This window comes from Dama dama, chromosome 13 (assembly GCF_033118175.1).
Source record: "Dama dama isolate Ldn47 chromosome 13, ASM3311817v1, whole genome shotgun sequence".
Taxonomy (NCBI): domain Eukaryota; kingdom Metazoa; phylum Chordata; class Mammalia; order Artiodactyla; family Cervidae; genus Dama; species Dama dama.
Window position 1 is genome coordinate 75835567 of NC_083693.1, and position 20513 is coordinate 75856079.

General features: G+C 65.2%; 1 protein-coding gene across 1 annotated transcript; it reads left to right on the plus strand.

Annotated features, from left to right (window-relative positions):
• Positions 1 to 3626: 3626 nt before the first annotated feature.
• On the plus strand, positions 3627 to 20066 carry ADSS1 (adenylosuccinate synthase 1). Its single transcript, XM_061159541.1, has 13 exons — positions 3627 to 3885; positions 10156 to 10258; positions 13138 to 13200; positions 13781 to 13831; positions 14035 to 14101; positions 15192 to 15299; positions 15401 to 15482; positions 15755 to 15881; positions 16843 to 16997; positions 17679 to 17803; positions 18353 to 18450; positions 19474 to 19623; positions 19695 to 20066. Exons 1-13 carry the CDS (start codon positions 3694 to 3696, stop codon positions 19745 to 19747), a joined length of 1374 nt encoding a protein of 457 aa, XP_061015524.1. The 5' UTR covers positions 3627 to 3693; the 3' UTR covers positions 19748 to 20066.
• The last annotated feature ends 447 nt before the right edge of the window (positions 20067 to 20513 follow it).

Genomic DNA, 20513 nt, shown 5'->3' on the forward strand with positions numbered 1-20513 from the left:
CTCATGGGTGAATGTGGTGTGATCACAATGGCGGTGTGGGTGAATGGATGGACTGATGATGGACAGATAGGTGGGTGGATGGATGATGGACAGATGGGTAGGTGGATGGATGATGGACAGATGGGTGGATGGATGGACAATGGACAGATCGGAGGATGGATGGACGATGGACAGATCAGAGGATGGATGGATGATGGACAGATGGGTGGGTGGATGGACGATGGACAGATGAGTGGGTGGATGGATGATGGACAGATGGGTGGATGGATGGTGGACAGATGGGTAGGTGGATGGATGATGGACAGATGGGTGAGGGGATGGACGATGGACAGATCAGAGGATGGATGGACAATGGACAGATGGGTAGGTGGATGGACAATGGACAGATGGGTGGGTGGATGGACGATGGACAGATCAGAGGATGGATGGATGATGGACAGATGAGTGGTGGATGGACGATGGACAGATGGGTGGGTGGATGGATGATGGACAGATGAGTGGGTGGATGGATGATGGACAGATGGGTGGGTGGATGGATGATGGACAGATCAGAGGATGGATGGATGATGGACAGATGGGTGGGTGGATAGATGATGGACAGATGTGTGGGTGGATGGATGATGGACAGATGGGTGGGTGGATGGACAGATGGGTGGGTGGATGGACAGATGAGTGGGTGGATGGATGATGGACAGATGGGTGGGTGGATGGACAGATGGGTGGATGGGTGGACAGGTGGGTAGAGGAAGAGAGGAATAGACAGGTGGAAAGAGTGAGAGACAGGTGGATGGATGGGTGGGTGGCTGCATTAGCAGGAAGGTGGCTGCGTGGATAGGCGGATGGAGGGGGGTGGGGTTGGCCCGAGGGGCCCTCCCTGCCCCCACAGAGCACCTGGGAGAGGGGCAGGGCAGACAGCAAGCAGACGCCAGCACCGTGGTGAGACGAGCATGGCCCCGTGGGGCCATAATGTATACGTGTAGACGTTGCCCACTGTGAGTGTGTGTGATGCAGCTGCCCTGTCAGCAGATTCACAAGGTTCTGCAGTTGTCACGATCTACTTTTGGAATATTTCCGTCCTCCCCCTGAAGCTCCTGCATTCTCCCTCCCCACGGCCCCGGCAGCCACTGCACTGCCTTCTGTTGCTATGGGTTGACCTTCCGTCGACATTTCACTTGAGTGGAATCAGACAGTAGGTGACTTTCTACGATGGGCTGGCTTCACCTAGCGTGACCTGGAGACTCAGCTGCACAGTGCATCAGGACCCCATTCTTTCATGTGGCTGAGTGACGTCTGGTCTACACAGACCTCATTCCGTCTGTCCGTTCTGTGGACAGACCACATTCTGTCCGTCCATCCTCCTGTCCGTGGACACTCGGGCGGCCGTGCAGGGCTCTGAGCCACGCCACTGAGAGTGTCTGTGTTCTGCAAGTCCGTCTTCATTGCTCTGGGGCGGATTCCTAGGACAAGAATGGCTGGGTCATATGCCAAGTTTTATATTCAACTTTTTAAGAAACTGCCAAACTGTGTTCCAAAGCATCTGCACCAGCGTTCATTCCTATCCTGTTTCAGGTTCAGAGGTCTGCGTCCTGGGACACCGTGTGCGGTGTGCAGTGAGGTCACACAGGGAGCCCCCCAAGCCCCGAGCCCTGTGCTGCCCCTGCTTTGGGGACAGGCCCGCTGCCTGCAGGGCTTCTGCTGGGGAACGTTCTAATTCGGGCTGGGCCGTGTGACTGGCCTGGCCCCAGCTGCCGGGCCTGGACAGGGCTGTTTATAGAAAAGCCCAACTCCCCCCGCCCTCCCCCAGGCATGCTGGCTATTTATAGACGGGGGCCTGGGGGAGCGGGTGCCTCAGCCAGCACCTGGCTCTGGAGCCTGTCTGAACCCCCATGGCATTCCCCTGGCCCCCCCGAGGCCTCCATCTCACACCTGCTGGCCCGGAGCCCCGGGTCTCCCCCAGTCAGGGCTCGGGGCGGCAGCCCCCGCAGGCCCTTCAGCACCAGCGACAGACAGGGAAGCACCCCACCGCTTCCCCGCTAGAGGTGACGTCAGCAGAGCCCTCTCCAGACTCGGGGTGGGCATCCTGAGGCTCCACCCACATATCCGGAGACAAAGAGGAGACCCCCACCCCTCCCGTCCCGCCCACCCTCGGTCCTGCCTGTCACAGCCCCGCCTCCTCAGCAGGGACACGCCCTGACTCCCCGAAACCCTGCGCCCCCAGCCGCGCCCCCGGCCACACCCCGCGGCTCGCCCACCCTCAGCTTCCGCAGCTCTGCACCCAGCCCGCCTGCCGCTGCTCCGGCAGATCCCAGAGCCGGTGCCCGGGGGCTGGGGGAGAGGAGCATTGCCCGACCTGTCGCTGTCACCGAGGGGGGCCTGGCACCCGACTTGTAACCCGTGGTGTCCCCGTGTGAGACAAGACGGACTCAGACACAGCGGCCAAGCGACCTGCCCAGGGTCGGAGCCTGGCTCTGCCCAGGAGCCCAGGGGATGAGGCTGGGGAGGGAGGAGAGAGGGGGAGGATGGGGTGCGGTGCAGCCCACTGCCCACCCCACCCCCGCTAGAATCCCTATCCCCCCACGAGGCTGTGACAGGACCAGGCAGGGAGTGTCTGGTCTCCCCCTGCCTCGGGCCTGGGAGCCCAGGGAGCTCAGAGGCTCTCTGAGCACTGGGCAGAGGCCAGCGGGCAGACTCCGGGCTCCTCCGTACCAAGAGTCCCCCAGGAAAGGAACTAGAGGTAATGGCTCCCAGCCCCGAGGCAGGGGCCTCATAGACCACCCCTACCCCCAGGGGCCTACCCAGGCGTTTCTATGACTTGTAGGGCCAGTCATGTCCAAGCCCAAGTCCACCTAGGGTGTGCGGGCTGCAGGGTTGGGCAGGCCGTGCACTCAGCCGGGAACACGGGAGCCCAGCAGACCACGTGCACCGTCTCTGGTCCCCCAGTCTCAGCAGAGGCAGAGCAGGAAGGAAGTTTTGGGGTGGGGTCTCCAAGAGACCCACTGTGGCCGGTGAGCACTGTGGCCGCCCTCTGCTGTGCCGGCCAGGTGACCTGAGAACACCGTTGCTTCTCCCTAGACTCAGAGCCCTGAGAACCGAGGGCAGCTGGAGGGCAGCCGCACTCCTGGATGGATGGAGCCCGTCTGCTGTGACAGGCAATGGGGGTCCCCGCCTGAGCAGGTGGACGAGGGGATGGGCTGTCCTCTCTGTGGCCACCAGAGGGCGCCCGCGCCAGGACGGGGTCCCGGGTTCACGGTGGGGCAGGTGCGCGCCCAGAGCGCCCCGCGTGGAACGCAGAGACGCAGCTCCCTTTGGGCCAATTGCACTCCTGCCCTGGAGGGGACCCCCGCGGTTTCTGGACCCCCGAATGTGGGTTCGCCGGGCCCAGGCCCCGCCACGGGGAGGACGAGTGCGATCGCCCCCAGGAGCATGCCCGGGTCGCTCCAGCTTGGCAGCGCGGGAGGGACTCTGGAGCGCGCCTCCGGCCCGCGAACCCCGCGGCCGGGCGCGCGGCCCCAGCGGGCCCCCGGTGGCGGCGGGGGCGGGACCGGCGGCCCCGAGGTCTAGGCGGTGCGTCACGGCGCCCGAGAGCCCGCCCCGGCCCCGCCCCCCCGCCCCGGGCCGGCTCCTTTTAATGGCGCGGCGCGCGGGTGCGGCGGGCTCTCGCGCGGCCCAGCGCAGAGGACGAGCCGAGCCAGCATGTCCGGGACCCGAGCCTCTAACGATCGGCCCCCCAGCGCGGGCGGCGTCAAGCGGGGGCGGCTGCAGCACGAGGCGGCGACCACCGGCTCCCGGGTGACCGTGGTGCTGGGCGCGCAGTGGGGGGACGAGGGCAAAGGCAAGGTGGTGGACCTGCTGGCCACGGACGCCGACATCATCAGCCGTTGCCAGGTGCGGGCCGGGCGCCGGGCCCCTCCCCCACCCGCCCAGGGAGGCCCCCCCCACCCCGATCCAGACGGACCCTGCCCTCCCTGCCCTCCTGCCCTCCCCAACACGCCCCTTGGACGCCTTCCCTCCCGGGACACCCTCCCCAGTCGCCACCCCCACCCACTCGGGGCAGACCGTCTTCCCTCCCCCACCCTCCCCCAGGGACCCCGCCTTCCTCGCCGGCCCCACCCCCAGGGCCGTGGGCCAGGGGCAGAGCTATAAATACAAGTCGCTGAGTTGGGGACACCCGATCCTCAGGGGGTGGGGTGTGCCATGGGTGTGACACCGGGGCGGGCAGTGTGGGGGGCGAGGCGGGGACCCCAGGTCCCCAGTGGCTTGGAGGCCACCCAGACTCCGCGCTTCCTCCTTCTGTCTGGGGCTGGGACAGAAGCTGGCTGACCACAAGGGGTCAGTGTGCGGGAGGAGGCTGCCGCCGGAACCCAGAGTGGGAGCCGGCATGGCCTCTCTGAGCGGAGGAGGGTCAGTCAAGCCGGGGCAGAGACCTGGGCAAGACTGCGGGCCGGGACCGAAGGAGAAGAGGGAGGAGCCTGGGTCTTCTGGCCAGGGTGACCCCGAGGCTGGTGGTGCCACCCAGGACGCCAGACACAAGCTCTGTCCCCCGAGGGCCCCGGGCAGGGCCTGTGCCCACTGCGGACTGCTCTCTGCACCCATCTGTCGTCTCCTGCACCCCTCGGGCTGTGCTGCACTGGCTGCTGTGGGCTGACTTACAGCTCGGAGTGCAGAAGGGTCAGCCTGGAGGGGTGCACTGCTGCTGAGGCTCACAGCCCCGTGCGGAGAAGCTGCCAGAAGTGAGGAAGGGACGCCCTCTGGGCACCTCATGCCTGAGCTCCCGCCAGGCGAGGCCCAGCACTCAGCGCCGCCAGGGGGGCCAGCACGCCCGCGGGGGCAGACGCTGCTTACAGGCTGACTGTGGGCTCCTGGAAGGTGCCTCCTGGGATGGTGGGAGCCTCCCACAGTCAGCCCCTCAGCCACAGTGAGCAAGTCCACACCCCCTCCCCTGTCCCCTGGGCTGGTCGCAGGGTTCGTCTGCTGCACATCCCCTTGGGGGGCCTGCCTGCTCCAGCCGTGATGCTCAGGGCCCTCTGTGTGACCTGCCCACTCTGGCCAGCCTCACCCGCCCTCCTCGAAGTGACCTCGGGGCTTGGCAGGTGTCCATGAGGGCCCTCACCTTGGAACCACCAGGCTCCCCGCTGTCGACGCGGTTCTGGAAGGAGGCCTTCCCTGCCCTGCCACCTGGGTGGGCAGGCCGGGCCCTGCCCTCACCCGACGCTTGTGAGAGCTGTGACGGGACCAAGCAAGGGCAGAGCCGCCTGGAGCCCTCCACCCAAGCAGGCGCCCACCAGGCACCCTCTCCCTGACCCAGCTTCTCCCTGAGATCCAGTCCTCCAGCTGCCCTTGGGAGCCCACCGTGACTTCTCCCCTCCACCCTCTGAACAAACTGGTGAGGCGGGGAAACGGGGAAACGGGACCAGAGCCGCTGAGCCCTTGGAATAAGCGGCACATATGGGTCCTCCCGCGTGCCACACCCGCCTGGCACCAGTGCTGGGCTCCGGCTGGCGCGGGGAGGGTCCAGCCCCCGCCCTGGGAGGACTACTTTTGCCTGGAGCCCAGCGTCTTGGCCTTCACACAGCACTTGGCCCCAGATCTGGGTCCAGCTCAGTGCGAGGGGCCAGGGCAGTGGGCAGCTGGCCGCAGAGTCACATGTAGGGGGCAGGGTGGGCTGGGGTCCAGCCCTGCCTGGGTGGCTGTCTAGAAGGGCTGAAGCCAGCCAGCACCAGTGACCAGAAGGGTCGCCTGGCCTGTCACCTGGGCCTGGGGTCATCCCGAGCGGCAGCCACGACCCCGGTGGCCGCCCAAGGCCCCGACTCTGGTCCTGCTGCTGCGCCCCCCCCACCGCCCCCCCCCCCACCGCCCGTCGTCCGCAGGCCGGTCTTCCCTCTCGGCTTCGTTCCACCTGGGAAGCCCTCCGCGCCTTTGGCTGCCTGGTTTATGGGAACTCACTTTCCACCTACCCAGAGGCGTCCCCAGTGGTCACCCTCAATTCACCCCATCTCAGTGGTTTGGAGCCCGTGGTCAGCATGCACCCCAAGACCCCAAAGACCTTCCTTAGGGTCCAGAGACTGGGCCTTAGACCCCTGCTGTTCTGTTTGCCTCCCCCTCCCCGTGTGCGTGGCGCCCGACCTTCCCCCAGCGTCGGAAGGCCCCCTGCAGCCTGGGCGCAGGTCCGGGGGCTGCTCCGGGCCCGCGGCCCCCGGGCTCCCTTCTCCCCTCACTCCCCGCCCAACGCCCCTTCCCTCTTCCTGGCGCAGGTCCCTCTGCAGCTACGCGACCCCAGAGACGCCTCGGGCTCCCTCCGCCCTTTGCCGGCCTCGGCCTCGGGCCGCGAGCTCCGCCCACTCCCTGGAAGACCCCGCCCCTGCGCCGGGCTTTCTCTTGCGGTGCCAGCGGGCATCCTTCCTGCTGTTTGACGTCCCCCCCGCCCGCCGCCCAGATGGGAGCCCGAGAGCCCACGCGCCTGGCCTGCCTGTCAGGGCCCCGGTCACGCCCTTCCCACGCCGCGCCCTGTCCCTTCGTTTCCAGAGTTACCTTCAGCAGGCTTTGGGCCCACCCACGGCCCTGAGGCCTCAGGGCGCCCCGGGCAGGATTTATATACAATTCTCCCCTCCAAGGGCAGGGAGGCGGCTTGGTGCAGGAGTCCAGGGCAGGATGCCCGGGTGGGCGCCCTCAGCTCCCGGGAGCTGTGACCAAGGGCATGGTGGTCTCACTCCTGCGGGGTAAGTGGCCACATCCTGTGGCTTGTTGGTGCTCTGGGATCTCTCTCCCTGGGAGAGAGACCGGGAATGCCCCCCGCCTGGAACCAGGCCGGTCCAGGAGCCTCCCGGGTCGGGGGCTGTGGGGGAGACCACCGGTGGTGCCTGCGGGTGTGCACCCTCTGATGACACCTGTCCCCCAGCAGAGGCTCCAGGGGGACAGTCTCCGCAGGGTCACCTGGGCAGTCGTGGCCCTGGGCAGGGAAGACCTGTGCACCCACCTGGGGGCCCTGCCCTCCTCCTTCTAGGCCTCACTCCGGTGCCTCACACGCAGAGCAGTTGTTTGGGGTGAACCAATGGTAGGGTCCCGCAGAGCAGACACCCAGAAAGAGGCGCGCGAGGACTGCCTGGGCGCGCGACCTGCACGCTTTCACCCAGACCACGGTGGGGGTGGGGGCAGTTCACAAGGCTCTCCACCCCAAGGGCAGACCCCTGGCTGCTGCCTGCTGAGCACGATCCTGAGAAAACCCACTTCTCCGTGGCCGCCCAGAGGCTCCACCTCCGCCCGCGGCCACGCCCAGGGCCGGGAGCAGAGTCATAGCCTCGGAGACCTGCCGCTCCGCACCCACTCGCTGTGCCTTCTTCGTCCACTCTGCGCTGGCTCCAAAGAGGGTGGGCTGGCAGGACGCCTGCAGAGACAGAGGCTGGTCAGATCTCGGAGTGGGCCGGCCTTGGCCTTGGTCCCGTTCCTGTGTCCCTGAGCGAGAAAGCCCCACTTGCTTAGATTCCTGCTGCCCGGGCGGCACCTGGTGGCATCCACTGGAGACTTTGAGTGCCCGGCCAGGCTGTGGGGGCGGCGTCAGCGTCCCTGGGGACTCTGAGCTGGCTGTGCCTGCCCCAAGGCCCCATAACGGAGGGGAGAGCCTGGAGGAGGGCAGAGTCCCGAGGGGGCCCCCAGGCATGAAAGGAGTGAGGCCGGCTCCCAGTCACTCCGGATCCTCCAGAGCCTGTCCACCTGGGGGGACGGCGAGACAGCACAGCCGGGGGGTGAAGGCCCTGAGGGGGCCACCAGGCTGGAGCTGGGACTCTGAACCAGCTGTCCCTCTAGGTGGCTTTTCCCAGCCATGCCCCGCAGCTCTCCCGGCCTGTGGACTGCAGACCACAGCAGGGCTGGAGCGTTAAGAGTGGGGGGTGGTATATCCCTGCCCTAACCTCACACGCGCCCCCGGAGAGGGCAGACCGGGGTCTCTGGGACGGTTGCCTGGACCTCTGCAGAGCTGCCGGGAGGGGCACCCTCAGGTCAGTGGGTCCCAGGCTCAACGTCCAGGGCTGGCTCACACCCCTGGGAGTGGACCGTGGCCTGACGTCTGGGCCCTGTAGCCGGCAGGGGTCCTTTGCTGCCCACGGACCCACGGCGGCCTGCGCCTGTTCCTAGGCACTGGTGTTTACCCCCAAACAAAGGTAGGGTGCGCTCGGCCCAGCTGACGCTGGCGCTGGGCACTTGAGAACAGGGGAGGGGAGCAGGGTGTCTGGGCCCCCGCCGCGACAGGCAGGACACAGCTGGGGGCGGTTCTGGCTCACAGGGAGAGCGTCTGCGGGGAGGCCGTCGGCCCGCCGCCCGGTCTCGCTCCAAGCTCCTTTCCTGGGACCTCGGGTCCCCCCACCCCTCCGCCAGGCTGCCCCACCTACAGTGGCCAAGGGGACCGTGGGCATGAACTGCACAGAGAACCTCGTGTGCGGGGAGGCACTGCACGTGTCCCGAGGCGAGGGCAGAGTAAGGATGGGGCCTCTGGGGGGGCCCCGTGACCCCAAAACCCAGGCCCTCAATCACAGTGCCTCAGATGTTCAAGGCTGAGCCCACCGCCTCTCCCCCCGCACCCCTCTCCCCTGCCGCATCTGGTCAGCATCGCATCCTCTGCTCCAGCAGCCCCCCTGGGGTCCCTTACTTGGTGGCCCACCCACCCGCTTCACTGCCAGCTGGCTCCATCCCGAGGCCCTGTGGCCCGGCTCTGTGCCGCCTCTGCTTGTGGGCCCCTCCTTGGTCCCCGGCAACCCCCAGCATGCCCCGCACCCCCTGCCTGCCGTCGGCGGCTCGGAGCCTGTGGTCGGTTCCCACAGGGAGCACCGGGCTCAGGCACCCGGGGGCAGCAGGCCGGCCTCCAGGGTGAGCGGGCTGTGGGACAGGGCCCAGTCGTGCATCAGGGGCCCTAGGACACACACCAGGACCCCAGTGACCCCAGGGGTCAGTGAGAGGCAAACCTGCCCCCGCCCTCCAACCCCAGGGTCATTCCAGACAGGCCTCCGCACATGCGCGTGACACAGGGAACACTCGGCGTCTGCAGGGCCGTCAGGGGGGCGGCTGGGGCGGAGGCTGGGAAAGGGGTGTTGAGGGGAGCTCGGGCTCCGGCCGCTCTCCTTAAACTTGCCCGAGTGTGAAGTGAGGTCCAGGGCTGGGTCTCCCCCTGAGCCCCGCCTGGGCCGTTTCCGTGGGGGAGATGGGAGGTGTAGGTGCCCCTGGGGGAGGACACGGCCCTCATTCGGCCAGGCCTGGCCAGGCAGGGAGCGACCATGTGCATGCGGGACTCGTCTCTCTGCTGGGTCCTGAGGGGCATGGGTGCTGAAACCCTCACAGCCAGTGGCCATCGTCTCCTCTGCCAGCCAGGAGGACAGCGGGGCGTGGGGGGCAGCAGCCCAGCCATGGAGGGGCCCCACAGATACACGAGTGCCTTTGCAGGAGGTGGGGCTGGTGGGGCTCCAAGGCCCCCTGACCTGGGCAGCAGCCAGGGGCCCGTCCCCTCCCCGGGCCCTGCTCACTGACTCCAGGGCCCCACGTTGGGGCCTGCACTGGCCTCTAGTGCGCAGACCTGGGGCTGGAGGCTGGCTTCCCTCCTGAGTGGGGCCTCCTCCTGGCTCCCCCTCCCACCCCAGTGGGCCTCAGGATGGCTTTTCCCTCTATTCCCAGATGGGAGGCGCAGGCCCACGGGAGGACCTGCTGTTGCACGCTGGCTCCTGGTCCTGGAAAGGCTGTGCTGCCTGCCCGCCGTCTGCCCCCCCGGAGTTCAGGCTGTGTGGCAGCGGGGCCTGAATCTGTGCTCCCCACATCATCCCTGCGTCAGAGGAGGAACCCCAGAGGGAGTCGTGGGCGGGCAGGCAGGGCTCTGAGCCCGTGGAGGCTTCAGGGGCTGCACTGAGCGGGCCTCCCCGAAGCGTCAGCCCAAGGCGGTCCTGGGTGTGGGGGCCAGCCTGCCTCTTGGACCCAGTGCCCTGGCCAGGCCCTGGAACCCCAGACAGGCATCAGAGGCAGCCACGGGGCCAGGCTCCCCATGTCCCAGCAGAGATGGCGCCTCACACTCCTGCCCCCCGGGCGGCCTGGGGCGGGGGCGGGGCTCCTGAGCGCCTGCCTTTGAGCTGCCCCAGCGAGCAGGCCTCCCGGGGTGGATGCTGATCCGGTTTCTGTCCCCAGGGGGGCAACAATGCTGGCCACACCGTGGTGGTGGACGGCAAGGAGTACGACTTCCACCTGCTGCCCAGCGGCATCATCAACACCAAGGCTGTGTCCTTCATCGGTGAGTGTCCGCCCCCGCCGCGGCCCTGCGAGCCCTTGGATGTGAGCAGGACAGGCCTGGACGTCATCGAGCCCGGGGGTCCATACGCAGACTGGACGCAGCGGGGCGCGGGGCTAGGCCCGGAGGTTCAAGGTTCCAGCCCCACGGGGACCCTCGCAGAGGCCTCTGATCTGGGGGCCCCGCCTCAGCGCCCGGGTTGGAGCCCAGGACCCCCTTCTCCCCACGCCTGGGACGGAGGGATGGATGGAGGGTGCAGGAGGCTCCCCAGAGTGCTCAGACTCCCCGGGTGTGTGTGTGTGTGCAAGCCTGTAGGCATGTGTGTGAGTGAGCGTGTGCATGTGCATGCGTGTGTATGCAAGTGTGGGTGTCACGTGTGTGAGTCTGTGTGCGCGTGTGATGACCATGGGTGAGTGTGCGAACGGCGTGGGTCTGGCTCCCTGTGGGTCTGCATGGGGCTCTCTGTGGGCAGCTGTCCCCCACCCTCCTCCAGCCCCTGGGCAGCCCCTCTCCCCAACCCCTTCCCGTCGCCCTCTCCTGCCCACCCCTCCGGGAGCTTCGGGGACCTTCCCTTCCGGCTCTTTCCACGGCTGAGCAGGGCCACACACGTGGCTCACTGCCCCGCCCCGCCAGGAAGCAGGGCTGGCACTGCGAGTGTGTGCCCGCTGGTGGCGCGGGTCCAGCCCTGGGTGTGAGCCCAGGGACGCTACAGCGGCGGTGGACCTGCCAGGCAGTGGGCGGCCAGGCTGAGCAGGAAGGGGAGGTGACCCATGGGCTTCTCCGTGGGTGTGGACTGGGCCCCGGTGGAGGGTGAGGACCCCAGCGCACCTGGGACCCCACACCCAGGGGCCAAGTCTCTGCCCCAGGAGGCTGCTGGGCACCACTGGGTGGGAACCCGGCCAAGGAGGCACCGCTCGCTGTGAGGAGGGGAGAGGGGGTCTGCCCGGTGTCCCGGGAGCCAGGAGCATGAGCAGGGTCAGCCCGGCCAGCCACTGATGGGAGCCCCTTGGCAAGGGTGGGAGGTGTGGGCGCTCACGTGGCCCCCACCAAGCCCTGACCCCTGGCCATCTCGGGGCTCGTGGCATTTAGATGACCTTTCGTGCTCGATGTGACCAGCTGCCTCTGAGCAACTCCTGTCTGGACCTGTGTCCCGTCTCCCTCCGCCAATCCCGGCGCCCAGGGGACACGCCCCCCGGGAAGGCTGCGGGGGCCCCACCCGGCAGGCTTTGGTCTCAGAGGAAGGGGCAGCCTTGGCTTCAGCCTGGGCCCCTGCTGAGCTCGTGGCCGTGGCGAGCCGCCTCCTTGCCTGGGCTTGGCACCCGCCCTCTGCAGACCCCCCTTTAGTTTTACGGGGATGGGGAGGCCTGGCTCCCGAGACCAAACAGCTGGAGGCTGTTTCTCCACGCTGCCTGCTTTCCCGTTTCTGTGCCATGTAAATCAAGCACGACGGCTCTATTGAGGTGTAACTTACGTACCATGAAATGAGCCCCGCGAGGGCAGGAGGGTGCATCCGTCCGGCTCAGTTCTGGAATACCTTCGCCCTCCTGAAGGCCTCCCCCAGCAGCTGCCCATCTGCTGTCTCTGTAAATGAAGGCTTTTGTTTGGGTCATTTTTTATTGTGATAGAGTACACATAATATAAACGTTCCATCTTTCATAAAACAAAATTTATTTTATGTAAATCCACGTATTTTCTTCTAAATTTTATGCCATACTTCCTCTCTGCGTATTCAGATTCCCTCTATTTTATGAAACAGTGGCCACACAGCTTTTTTGTAAATGCCCTTTCATGGCAAAACAGTTGGCAACCCCAGATCGGTGCACTGATTTTTTTTTGAAATGTGGAATCTTCTCAGAAGCCCTGGGCAGCTCAGCGGTCGCCTGACAGCTGAGTCTGGGGAGGGGACAGGCACGTCTGAGTTGACCAGATGTGAGCTGACCACATCTGAGCTGACCCGGACCCACCACACAGCTGACAGCAAGCTATGTGACGATCAGGGAACGTTAGCCCAACGTGCAATTTAACCACCTATTTCTTCCGAATTGCATCCTGGGAATTTAGCATCTTAATGAGGATTATTAAGATCCTTCTCATGGCAAAAAAAAAATGTTTCCATCTTAACCATTTTTAACCATCCAGTTCAGTAGCCTCGAGTACATCCGTGTTGTCATGCAGCATCACCGTGTCCATCTGCAGAGCTCTGTCTTCTCCCTAAACAGAAACTCTGTCTGCCCTGAACTCTCACTCCCCTTCCCTCCCCTCGCCCCTGGGCGCCAGCACCCTGCCTTCTGTCCTTGTGGGTCTGACTCCTCCAGGAACCTCGTACAAGGGGGTCACACAAGAATGTCCTTTAGTGTCTGCCTTACTTCACTTCATTTATTTATTATTTATTTCACAGGGGGGCTTCCCTGGTGGCTCAGACGGTAAAGCATCTGCCCTGCCAGGCAGGAGACCCAGGTTCAACCCCTGGGTGGGGAAGATCCCCTGGAGAAGGGACTAGTTACCCACTCCAGTATTCTTGCCTGGAGAATTCCATAGACAGAGGAGCCTGGCGGGCTGTAGTCCATGGGGTCACAAAGAGTCAGACATGACTGAGCAATGAACACTTCCACACTTTATGTAGTGTATTTGAAGTTCTTCCGTGTGGTGGCCTGTGGCAGCATTCCCTTCCTTTTCACGGCTGTATAATAATCCCGCCATGCGGTTGGACCACATTTTCTTTATCCGTCATTGATGTCCACTGACAGACTGCCGGATTGTTTCCCCGTCTTAGCCATCATGAACGATGCAGCCGTCAGCATGAGGGCGTGAATTTCACAGAGTTTTAAGTGTGAAGTCCCTCTGTCTGTGACCCAGCTCAATCTTGTGTCCATGTGTCGCAGGCAATGGAGTGGTTGTCCACTTGCCGGGCTTGTTTGAAGAAGCAGAGAAGAACGAGAAGAAAGGTAGGTCCGTGTCCCGGCGGAGCCGCCCCGCCTGGGCCTGCTGGCCCTGCTCACACCGGAAGCCTGAGAGCAAGCAGGCAGTCCAGGGGCCCCAGAATTTGGCTTCAGGCCACAGCCTCGATGTCACAGGCGAGCTTTCATGACACCGGGGACCGGTGACACCAGGAGTTGCAGACTCAGGCTCTCCAGGACTTTGACCCTGATGTCCCGAGACTGGGGGCGGTTGGGCTGACATCCCTGCAGGGAAGGGGTGGTCCCTGGGGGCTGCTCAGGGGCAGGAGGCGGGCAGGCAGTGACCAAGGCCGCCGGCCAGGCATGCGGGCAGGTGGGCCCCCGGTGGTTGTCGAGAGGCAGGTGGGTGACACACAGCTCTGAGGTGCCCTGGAGGAAGCAGAGCCTCCGCCTCGGGTCCCAGGCTTAGCACAGGCACGAGAGGAGCCAGCAGGCCCTGGCCCTGGAACGTGGGCTTGGGGAGGCGCCGGGACGGAGCCCGTGAGAGACAGCCGCCCGTGGGGACGCGGGTGGATGTCCCCAGGTCCCCAGGGGCGGGCCCATCGCCGACCACATGCTGTGTCCACAGGCCTGAAGGACTGGGAGAAGAGGCTCATCATCTCTGACCGGGCCCACCTCGGTGAGTCCCGGGGCTTCCCCGCCTGCCTGTGAACAAGTGACCCCGGGCGCCCCCCCCCAGGCCTTCTCTGAGGGCTCCTGGGGGTGCCGGGTCAGGATGACTGCCAGCACAGGAAGATGGGGAAACTGAGGCCCGGGGGAGGGGCCCATGGTGTCCCCAGAAGCCCCGTAACCATCTGTCTCTCCCGCCTGCCCGCCCGGCAGTGTTCGACTTTCACCAGGCAGTGGATGGGCTCCAGGAGGTGCAGCGGCAAGCCCAGGAGGGCAAGAAGTGAGTGGCGTCTGCGCTGCCCCCGGGCCTCGAGTCCGCAGCCGGAGAGCTGGGAGCATGTCGGGTGGGGGGTGCCGTGCGTCCACCAGGAGCCCCGAGGACAGCGTCCGTCAGTTCACCCTGCGCCTCCCCAGCCCTGAAGCCCAGGCGAGCCGCCTCTCCCCGGGGCCATGAGGTCCTCCCCGGGGCCGTGTGATCCTCCCCGGGGCCGTGCGGTCCTCCCCAGGGCCACCTCCGGGAGCGCCCGTGCCGTCCGTCACCTGCCACGCCCCCCCCCCCCCCCCCCCGGCCCCTGCTGGAGTCCCAGGCCAGCCTTGACCGCAGCTCCACCAGGCGCCAAAGCCTGCCCGCGATGGCCCGTCACTGGTTCTCCAGAGACGTTCACTGCAGTGGGCCAGGGACAGGAATGACGCAGACCAGAATCCTGCTTCTCACACACTTGTGCCCACACGCGCACACCAGTGCACGCATGTGCATAGATTACACACACTGCCGTGCACACTCATACAGAGGGACACACATGTACACACAGCACGCACTCACACGCAAGTGCACACATGCTCACATGTGAACATGCACTCACAAGCATGCACGCACACACAGGGCTCGGCCACACACAGGGGGTGACGCTGGGCATCCCCGTTCGCTGGCCTGGGCTGGGCTGTGGTGGGCAGTGGGCACAGCGTGGCCCTGCTAGGGTGCAGTTCTGAGGAGATGGCAGGTGCCCAGGGCAGCAGCCTCAGTGCCGGGCAGAAGGCAGCCGGGCCAGGAAGGGCACCGCCAGTCACTGGGCCTCAGGGGGCCACGGGAGGGGCAGGGCCGGGACTTGGACCCATGTGCTGCCCCCGCAGCTCCTGGTCTTGGGAGCTGGCTGTCAGAGGCGTCCAGGGGTTCCCACGGCCACCCAGCCCCCGGGGCTGTGGCTGGGAAGGGCCCTCGGGCATCGCCCGGCTTGACCTTGGTTTACGGGGGTGGACGCTGAGGGCTGGCTGAGGGCTGGCCGGGGGGCCCCAGGTTCCCAGCCTCCTCCCCCAGTTCCAGCAGGCCCGCCTGGGTCCCCCTGGCTCATGGCCCTTGGCCTGTCTTCCAGCATTGGCACCACCCGGAAGGGGATCGGGCCAGCCTACTCGTCCAAGGCAGCCCGCACCGGCCTCCGCATCTGCGACCTCCTGTCCGACTTCGACGAGTTCTCCACCCGGTACCTGACCCGACCCCGGCCCTGGGCTGGGGGAGGCCGGGCCAGGGAGGCGGGCGCGGGGCTCCGGGGAGGCGGGGTGGCCATCACTGTCGCTTCCGCAGGTTCAAGAACCTGGCGCAGCAGCACCAGTCCATGTTCCCCAGTTTGGAAATCGACGTGGAAGGTCAACTCAAAAGGCTCAAGGTAGAGCCGAGCACCCGGCGTCCCAGCTCACTGCTAGAGGGATGGAGCGGGCGGGAGACAGGAGGACGTCCGCACGGAGCCCTTCTGGAAACCTCCAGGGCCGGACCCCAGCTCCTCCAGCCTTGTCTGGGGCTCTAGATGTAGACGGGATGGGCCCACAGGGATGTATGCAGACATCCTCGCTGGGCAGGAGTTTGCTGGAAGACAGAGGCTGTGGGGAGGAGGCCAGAGCTGGGTGGACCCCCTTCTTGCATCCTGGCCCCTTCTCCCAGGGCTTCGCCGAGCGGATCCGCCCCATGGTCCGAGATGGCGTTTATTTCATGTACGAGGCACTCCACGGCGCCCCCAAGAAGATCCTTGTGGAGGGCGCCAACGCAGCCCTCCTTGACATTGACTTCGGTACGTCCACATCCAGAGCCCCACGAGCCCTGCCTTTTCTGTCTGCCGAGGAGACAGCTGTGGTGGGCTCGCCTTCCACCCAAGCTGCCCTCTGTGCTCTGGAAACAGTCATACTGCCCTCTGCCCGTAACTTCAGCCAGGAGGGGAGAAGAGAGGCTAGGTTGGGGATGAGGGATGGGGATGAGGGGGGGTGAGGGAGGGGGATCGGGGGGATGAGGGAGGGGATGAGGGGGATGAGGGATGGAGATGAGGGGGATGAGGGATGGAGATGAGGGCGATCAGGGGGCATGGGGGATGGGGATGGGGGATGAAGGAGGGGGAGGGGGATGAGGGAGGGTGTGGAGGATGAGAGGGGGTTGAGGGGGATGAGAGGGGGATGGGGGATGAGGGAGGGGGTGAGGGGGGGAGGAGGGGGAGGAGGGATGGAGATGGAGGATGAGGGATGGGGATGAGGGGGATGAGGGATGGAGATGGGGGATGAGGGATGGAGATGGGGGGATGAGGGGGGATGAGGGAAGGGGATGAGGGATAGAGATGAAGGGAATGAGGGATGGAGATGAGGGGGGATGAGGGAGGGGGATGAGGGGATGACAGAGGGGGATGAGGGATGGGGATGAAGGATGGAGATGAGGGGGGATGAGGGATGGGGATGAGGGGGATGACGGGGATGAGGGAGGGGGATGAGAGATGGGGATGAGGAAGAGACTGGCTGGGTCCGGAAGCTCTGACTGCCCCACTTGGGCCTCTGTCCCCGCTGTCCCAGGCCCAGGGACACACCAGCCCCGAGGCTGCCTGGGGCAGGCAAAGCACCCACCATCCAAGTCGGACCCTCCCCCCCCCACCAGCTCACACACACAGCATCCTGCATCTGCCATGCCCCCTGGATGGCCCCTGGGACCACTGGGGCGACCCTGCACCAGGGTTCCTGTGGGGTGGCAGCCTGACTGACTCTGTCTCGCAGGGACCTACCCCTTTGTGACGTCCTCCAACTGCACGGTGGGCGGCGTGTGCACCGGCCTGGGCATCCCGCCCCAGAACATAGGCGAGGTCTACGGCGTGGTCAAGGCCTACACCACACGCGTGGGCATTGGCGCCTTCCCCACCGAGCAGATCAACGTGAGTCCCCAGCCCCGAGGGACGCACACAGGCAGCTGGTGGAGGGGCGGGGGAGGCCGCAGAGAAGATGCTGAGGCCGCAGACCCAGCCACCCCCCACCACGTGACTGTCCCGCAGAGCCCCTGGCTCAGGAAGGACCCTGAGCGCCTTCTCTCTGGCCCGGCCTGGGCGCCCAGGCTGCCTTCCTCCTGGGGCTGAGCGAGCCTGGGTTTGGTCTCAGCCGGGCAAGAGCAGGGCAGGAGCAGTGCCCCCACCTTACCCAGCAAACTGCCCTGCAGCCTCGTGGGTGTCTCTGGGCGCTCAGGACGGCCCCCACCTTCCTCTCCCCAGCCTTGTGCCCGCAAGGCTGGAGGGACATGAGGCTGCTGTCCTGAGCAGGCGTGCGGGGGCCAGAGCAGGAAGGGGACGTGCTGGGCAGGGTTGTGAACCCCAGAGAAAGAAGCACAAAATAAGCACACAGCCTGCTCGAGGGCAGCTGCGGGGTCTGGCGGATCCACCCTCACCTGCCCACGGGGCTTGGACGGGGTCTGCGGTCATGAGGCTCTCAGCTGGGGCAGGCATGCCCGGGGCGGGTGAGCAGGCGTGAAGAGGGGTGGTTGTCAGGGGCCGTGGGAGGGCGGGGCAGGTGGCTGGCTCAGGCTCCATCCCTGCAGCCCCTGGGCCCTCTCTGTCGCCCCGCAGGAGATCGGGGACCTGCTGCAGAGCCGTGGCCATGAGTGGGGCGTGACCACAGGCAGGAAGCGGCGCTGCGGCTGGCTGGACCTGATGATCCTGAGATATGCCCACATGGTCAACGGATTCACTGCGTGGGTGGTGATGAGGCGCCCCCCCCACCCCGCCCCGGGCACCTGTCCCCCGGGGACCCAGCCCCAACTCCCCAGACGCCGCAGGAGCAGGGCAGCCGGGCTTTGCAGCTCAGGGCCATGGTCCTCCCCACACAGGATGACCTCGCCCCGGGGAGACCCTTCCACACAGCGAGGCCTCTGGGGGGTGATGGGGAGGGCTGTCCAGGGCACCTTGGGGCCGGCCCTGACCGGCTCCTGAGCACAGACAGGGAACGAGACATCGTGAGGCCAGAGGGCGTCCCACTCCCAGAAGCGGTGCAGACGGCTCTCCTGGAGCCAGGGAGCGAGTCCATGCTGACAGACCCTCTGCTGAGCCGGGCCCAGCCTGCCATCCAGACCTCTGTTCTGCTGGGCCGTGGGGACGGGGCAGTGCTGGGCTCCCAGCCTAACCGCCGTGGGCTCGGCCATCCTGCATCCTAGTCCCGTGAACAGAGGAGGAGAGAGGGGTGGGGCTGGGTGGGAGCAGCATTGGTGGCTGACCGCCCCTCGGCTTCTCTGTGCCCTGGGCAGGCTGGCCTTGACGAAGCTGGACATCCTGGACACCCTGGACGAGATCAAGGTCGGCGTGGCGTACAAGCTCGGCGGGAAGCGGATCCCCTACTTCCCAGGTGCGGGCGCCGCCGCCCTCCTGCCCTTGGCCGCTGGTCTTGGGCGGAAGGGACGGCGTGTGCGTGTCGGTCACGTGGGGGAGCCCCGGTCGGAGACTCTTCCCACTTCTGTCTGCAGCAGGTTGTCACCTCGACCGGAGGCCTGTGCGTCCATGCTCTGGGGAGGGCTCAGAGGGACTCAGGGGCCAGCCTGACCCCAAGACCCTAGGGAACCCCCAGGGTCAAGGCTCGCCTCCCGGGAGCTGGGGACTCACCTGAAATAGCGGACATGGGCTCTGGATGCTCCAAGTGCTGGACCAACAGGAAGATGATGCTGACCTAAGAAACACGTGTCTGGTTGGACTTTTTAAGGCCTCCCTGAAGTTTCTGTCACCAAGCGAGTGTCCCTTCTTCTAAACAGCATACAGGCAGTGATGCTTTCCTGGCTTCACAGTTACCTGTGCGTCTGTCCTGGGGTCACGGATGACCCCACCCCTGCCCCCGCTGACCCCCAGCATGTGTGTGCAGCCTCCTGGCTGTGGGAGCCCCGTGCATCCTCTCGGCCAGCGTCCCCCAGACCGACTGACTCTGAGCTCCGAGAGGACACAGCAGGGGAGCACTGGGACTCAGGGCGTGTACTTGCGGTGGACAGCTCCTTCCAGCAATTTCAGACCACAGGGGTGGTTGGCGTCTGCTGTGAGGCTGGGAGTCCAGACCAAGTGTGATCCTTGTCCTGGGGAGGGAAACATAAGATTCTTCAGGAATCCTAACACTGCAGGACCTCAAATCCCCTTGGAAGCAGGGACCTCAGAACTCCTCAGCTGAGGTGTCCCCTGGAATCCGGGGCCAGGGTGCCGTGTCCCCTGGGCTGGAAGAGGAATAGGCAGCGTCCCAGAACCAGCCCCCAGCCCTGAGAAGATCAGGCAGGGCCACTTGCCTTCTCTGCCCCCGAACCCTGGGGCAAGCAGACCCCAGGCTGGGGGTCCCAGGCCTGTGTCCACGTGGACACTGGCGGCACGCGGCTCACCCGGCCTGTGTCCACAGCCAACCAGGAGATCCTGCAGAAGGTGGAGGTGGAGTATGAGACGCTGCCGGGGTGGAAGGCGGACACCACGGGCGCCCGGAAGTGGGAGGACCTCCCCCCGCAGGCCCAGAGCTACATCCGGTTCGTGGAGAACCACGTCGGAGTGGCAGGTGGGTGCCCTGCGTCCGGCCACCCCCTCCATCCGCCTCACCCCAGGCTAAACCTCCCCTTCCCCTTTCAGTGAAATGGGTTGGTGTCGGCAAGTCCAGAGATTCGATGATCCAGCTGTTTTAGACAAAGCCGGAGCTGACCCCAGCGAGCCATGCCGCTTGGCCACGTCGTGTCCTTTCCTCGGCTGGCAGAACCAACGCCGTAAACAAAGAGATTTGAAAGCTATTTTCTGTACTTTTGTATTTCTCTTTAAGCCTTCAGCCCAACCCACTGATTTCTACAACAACTTGAAACATCTGAAAGCCAGTGTTGTGTACATTTTTTTAAATCCTGCTATTTCACATCAGCTCAAACCAGAGCCCTTTTCTGGCTCATGAACTGTCACGTGGTTGTCTATGCAGTTGGAGCCTCTGAGCAATAAACAAATCCCACAGCCTCTGAACAGCAGTGATCAGTGCAGGTTTTTTTCTGACTTCGTCATTGTTGCTTCGACTTCTAACTGCTGAAAGGCACCGCTCGCCAGCATCAGCGGCCTGGGTGACTCACATTTTCAGTGTCAGGAAGCCAAGCCATTTGTTTGCTCAGGCAACAGATTGGGAGCAGCCCAGGGAAGGAAGACCATGGGCATGAAGCATGTTTTCCAAAACTGAACGTCTCCGCAGACTCTAGACCCCAGAGCCCTTCCCCACACGGCAGCCCCTGCCTTCAGTGGGATGCCCTCTGCCCCCACCCTGTGTCCCCTGGGAGAAGAAAACCCTTCTCAGCTGGCAGAACCTGCAGAGACCCTACTGTGGTCTGTGCTCAACTGGAAGCCGTACTCGGCTCATTCAACAATGCTTCAGAGTGTGTGGTCAGTTTAGAAAAGTAATTGGCCTTTTGGTATCATTTC

Excerpts from the sequence above, each read along its gene's own strand:
- ADSS1 (XM_061159541.1), top strand. The coding sequence starts at position 3,694 with ATGTCCGGGACCCGAGCCTCTAACGATCGGCCCCCCAGCGCGGGCGGC. Across the intron at positions 3,886-10,155 it reads ACATCATCAGCCGTTGCCAG|GGGGGCAACAATGCTGGCCA; the intron begins GTGCGGGCCGGG and ends TTCTGTCCCCAG. Across the intron at positions 15,882-16,842 it reads CCTCCTTGACATTGACTTCG|GGACCTACCCCTTTGTGACG; the intron begins GTACGTCCACAT and ends TCTGTCTCGCAG.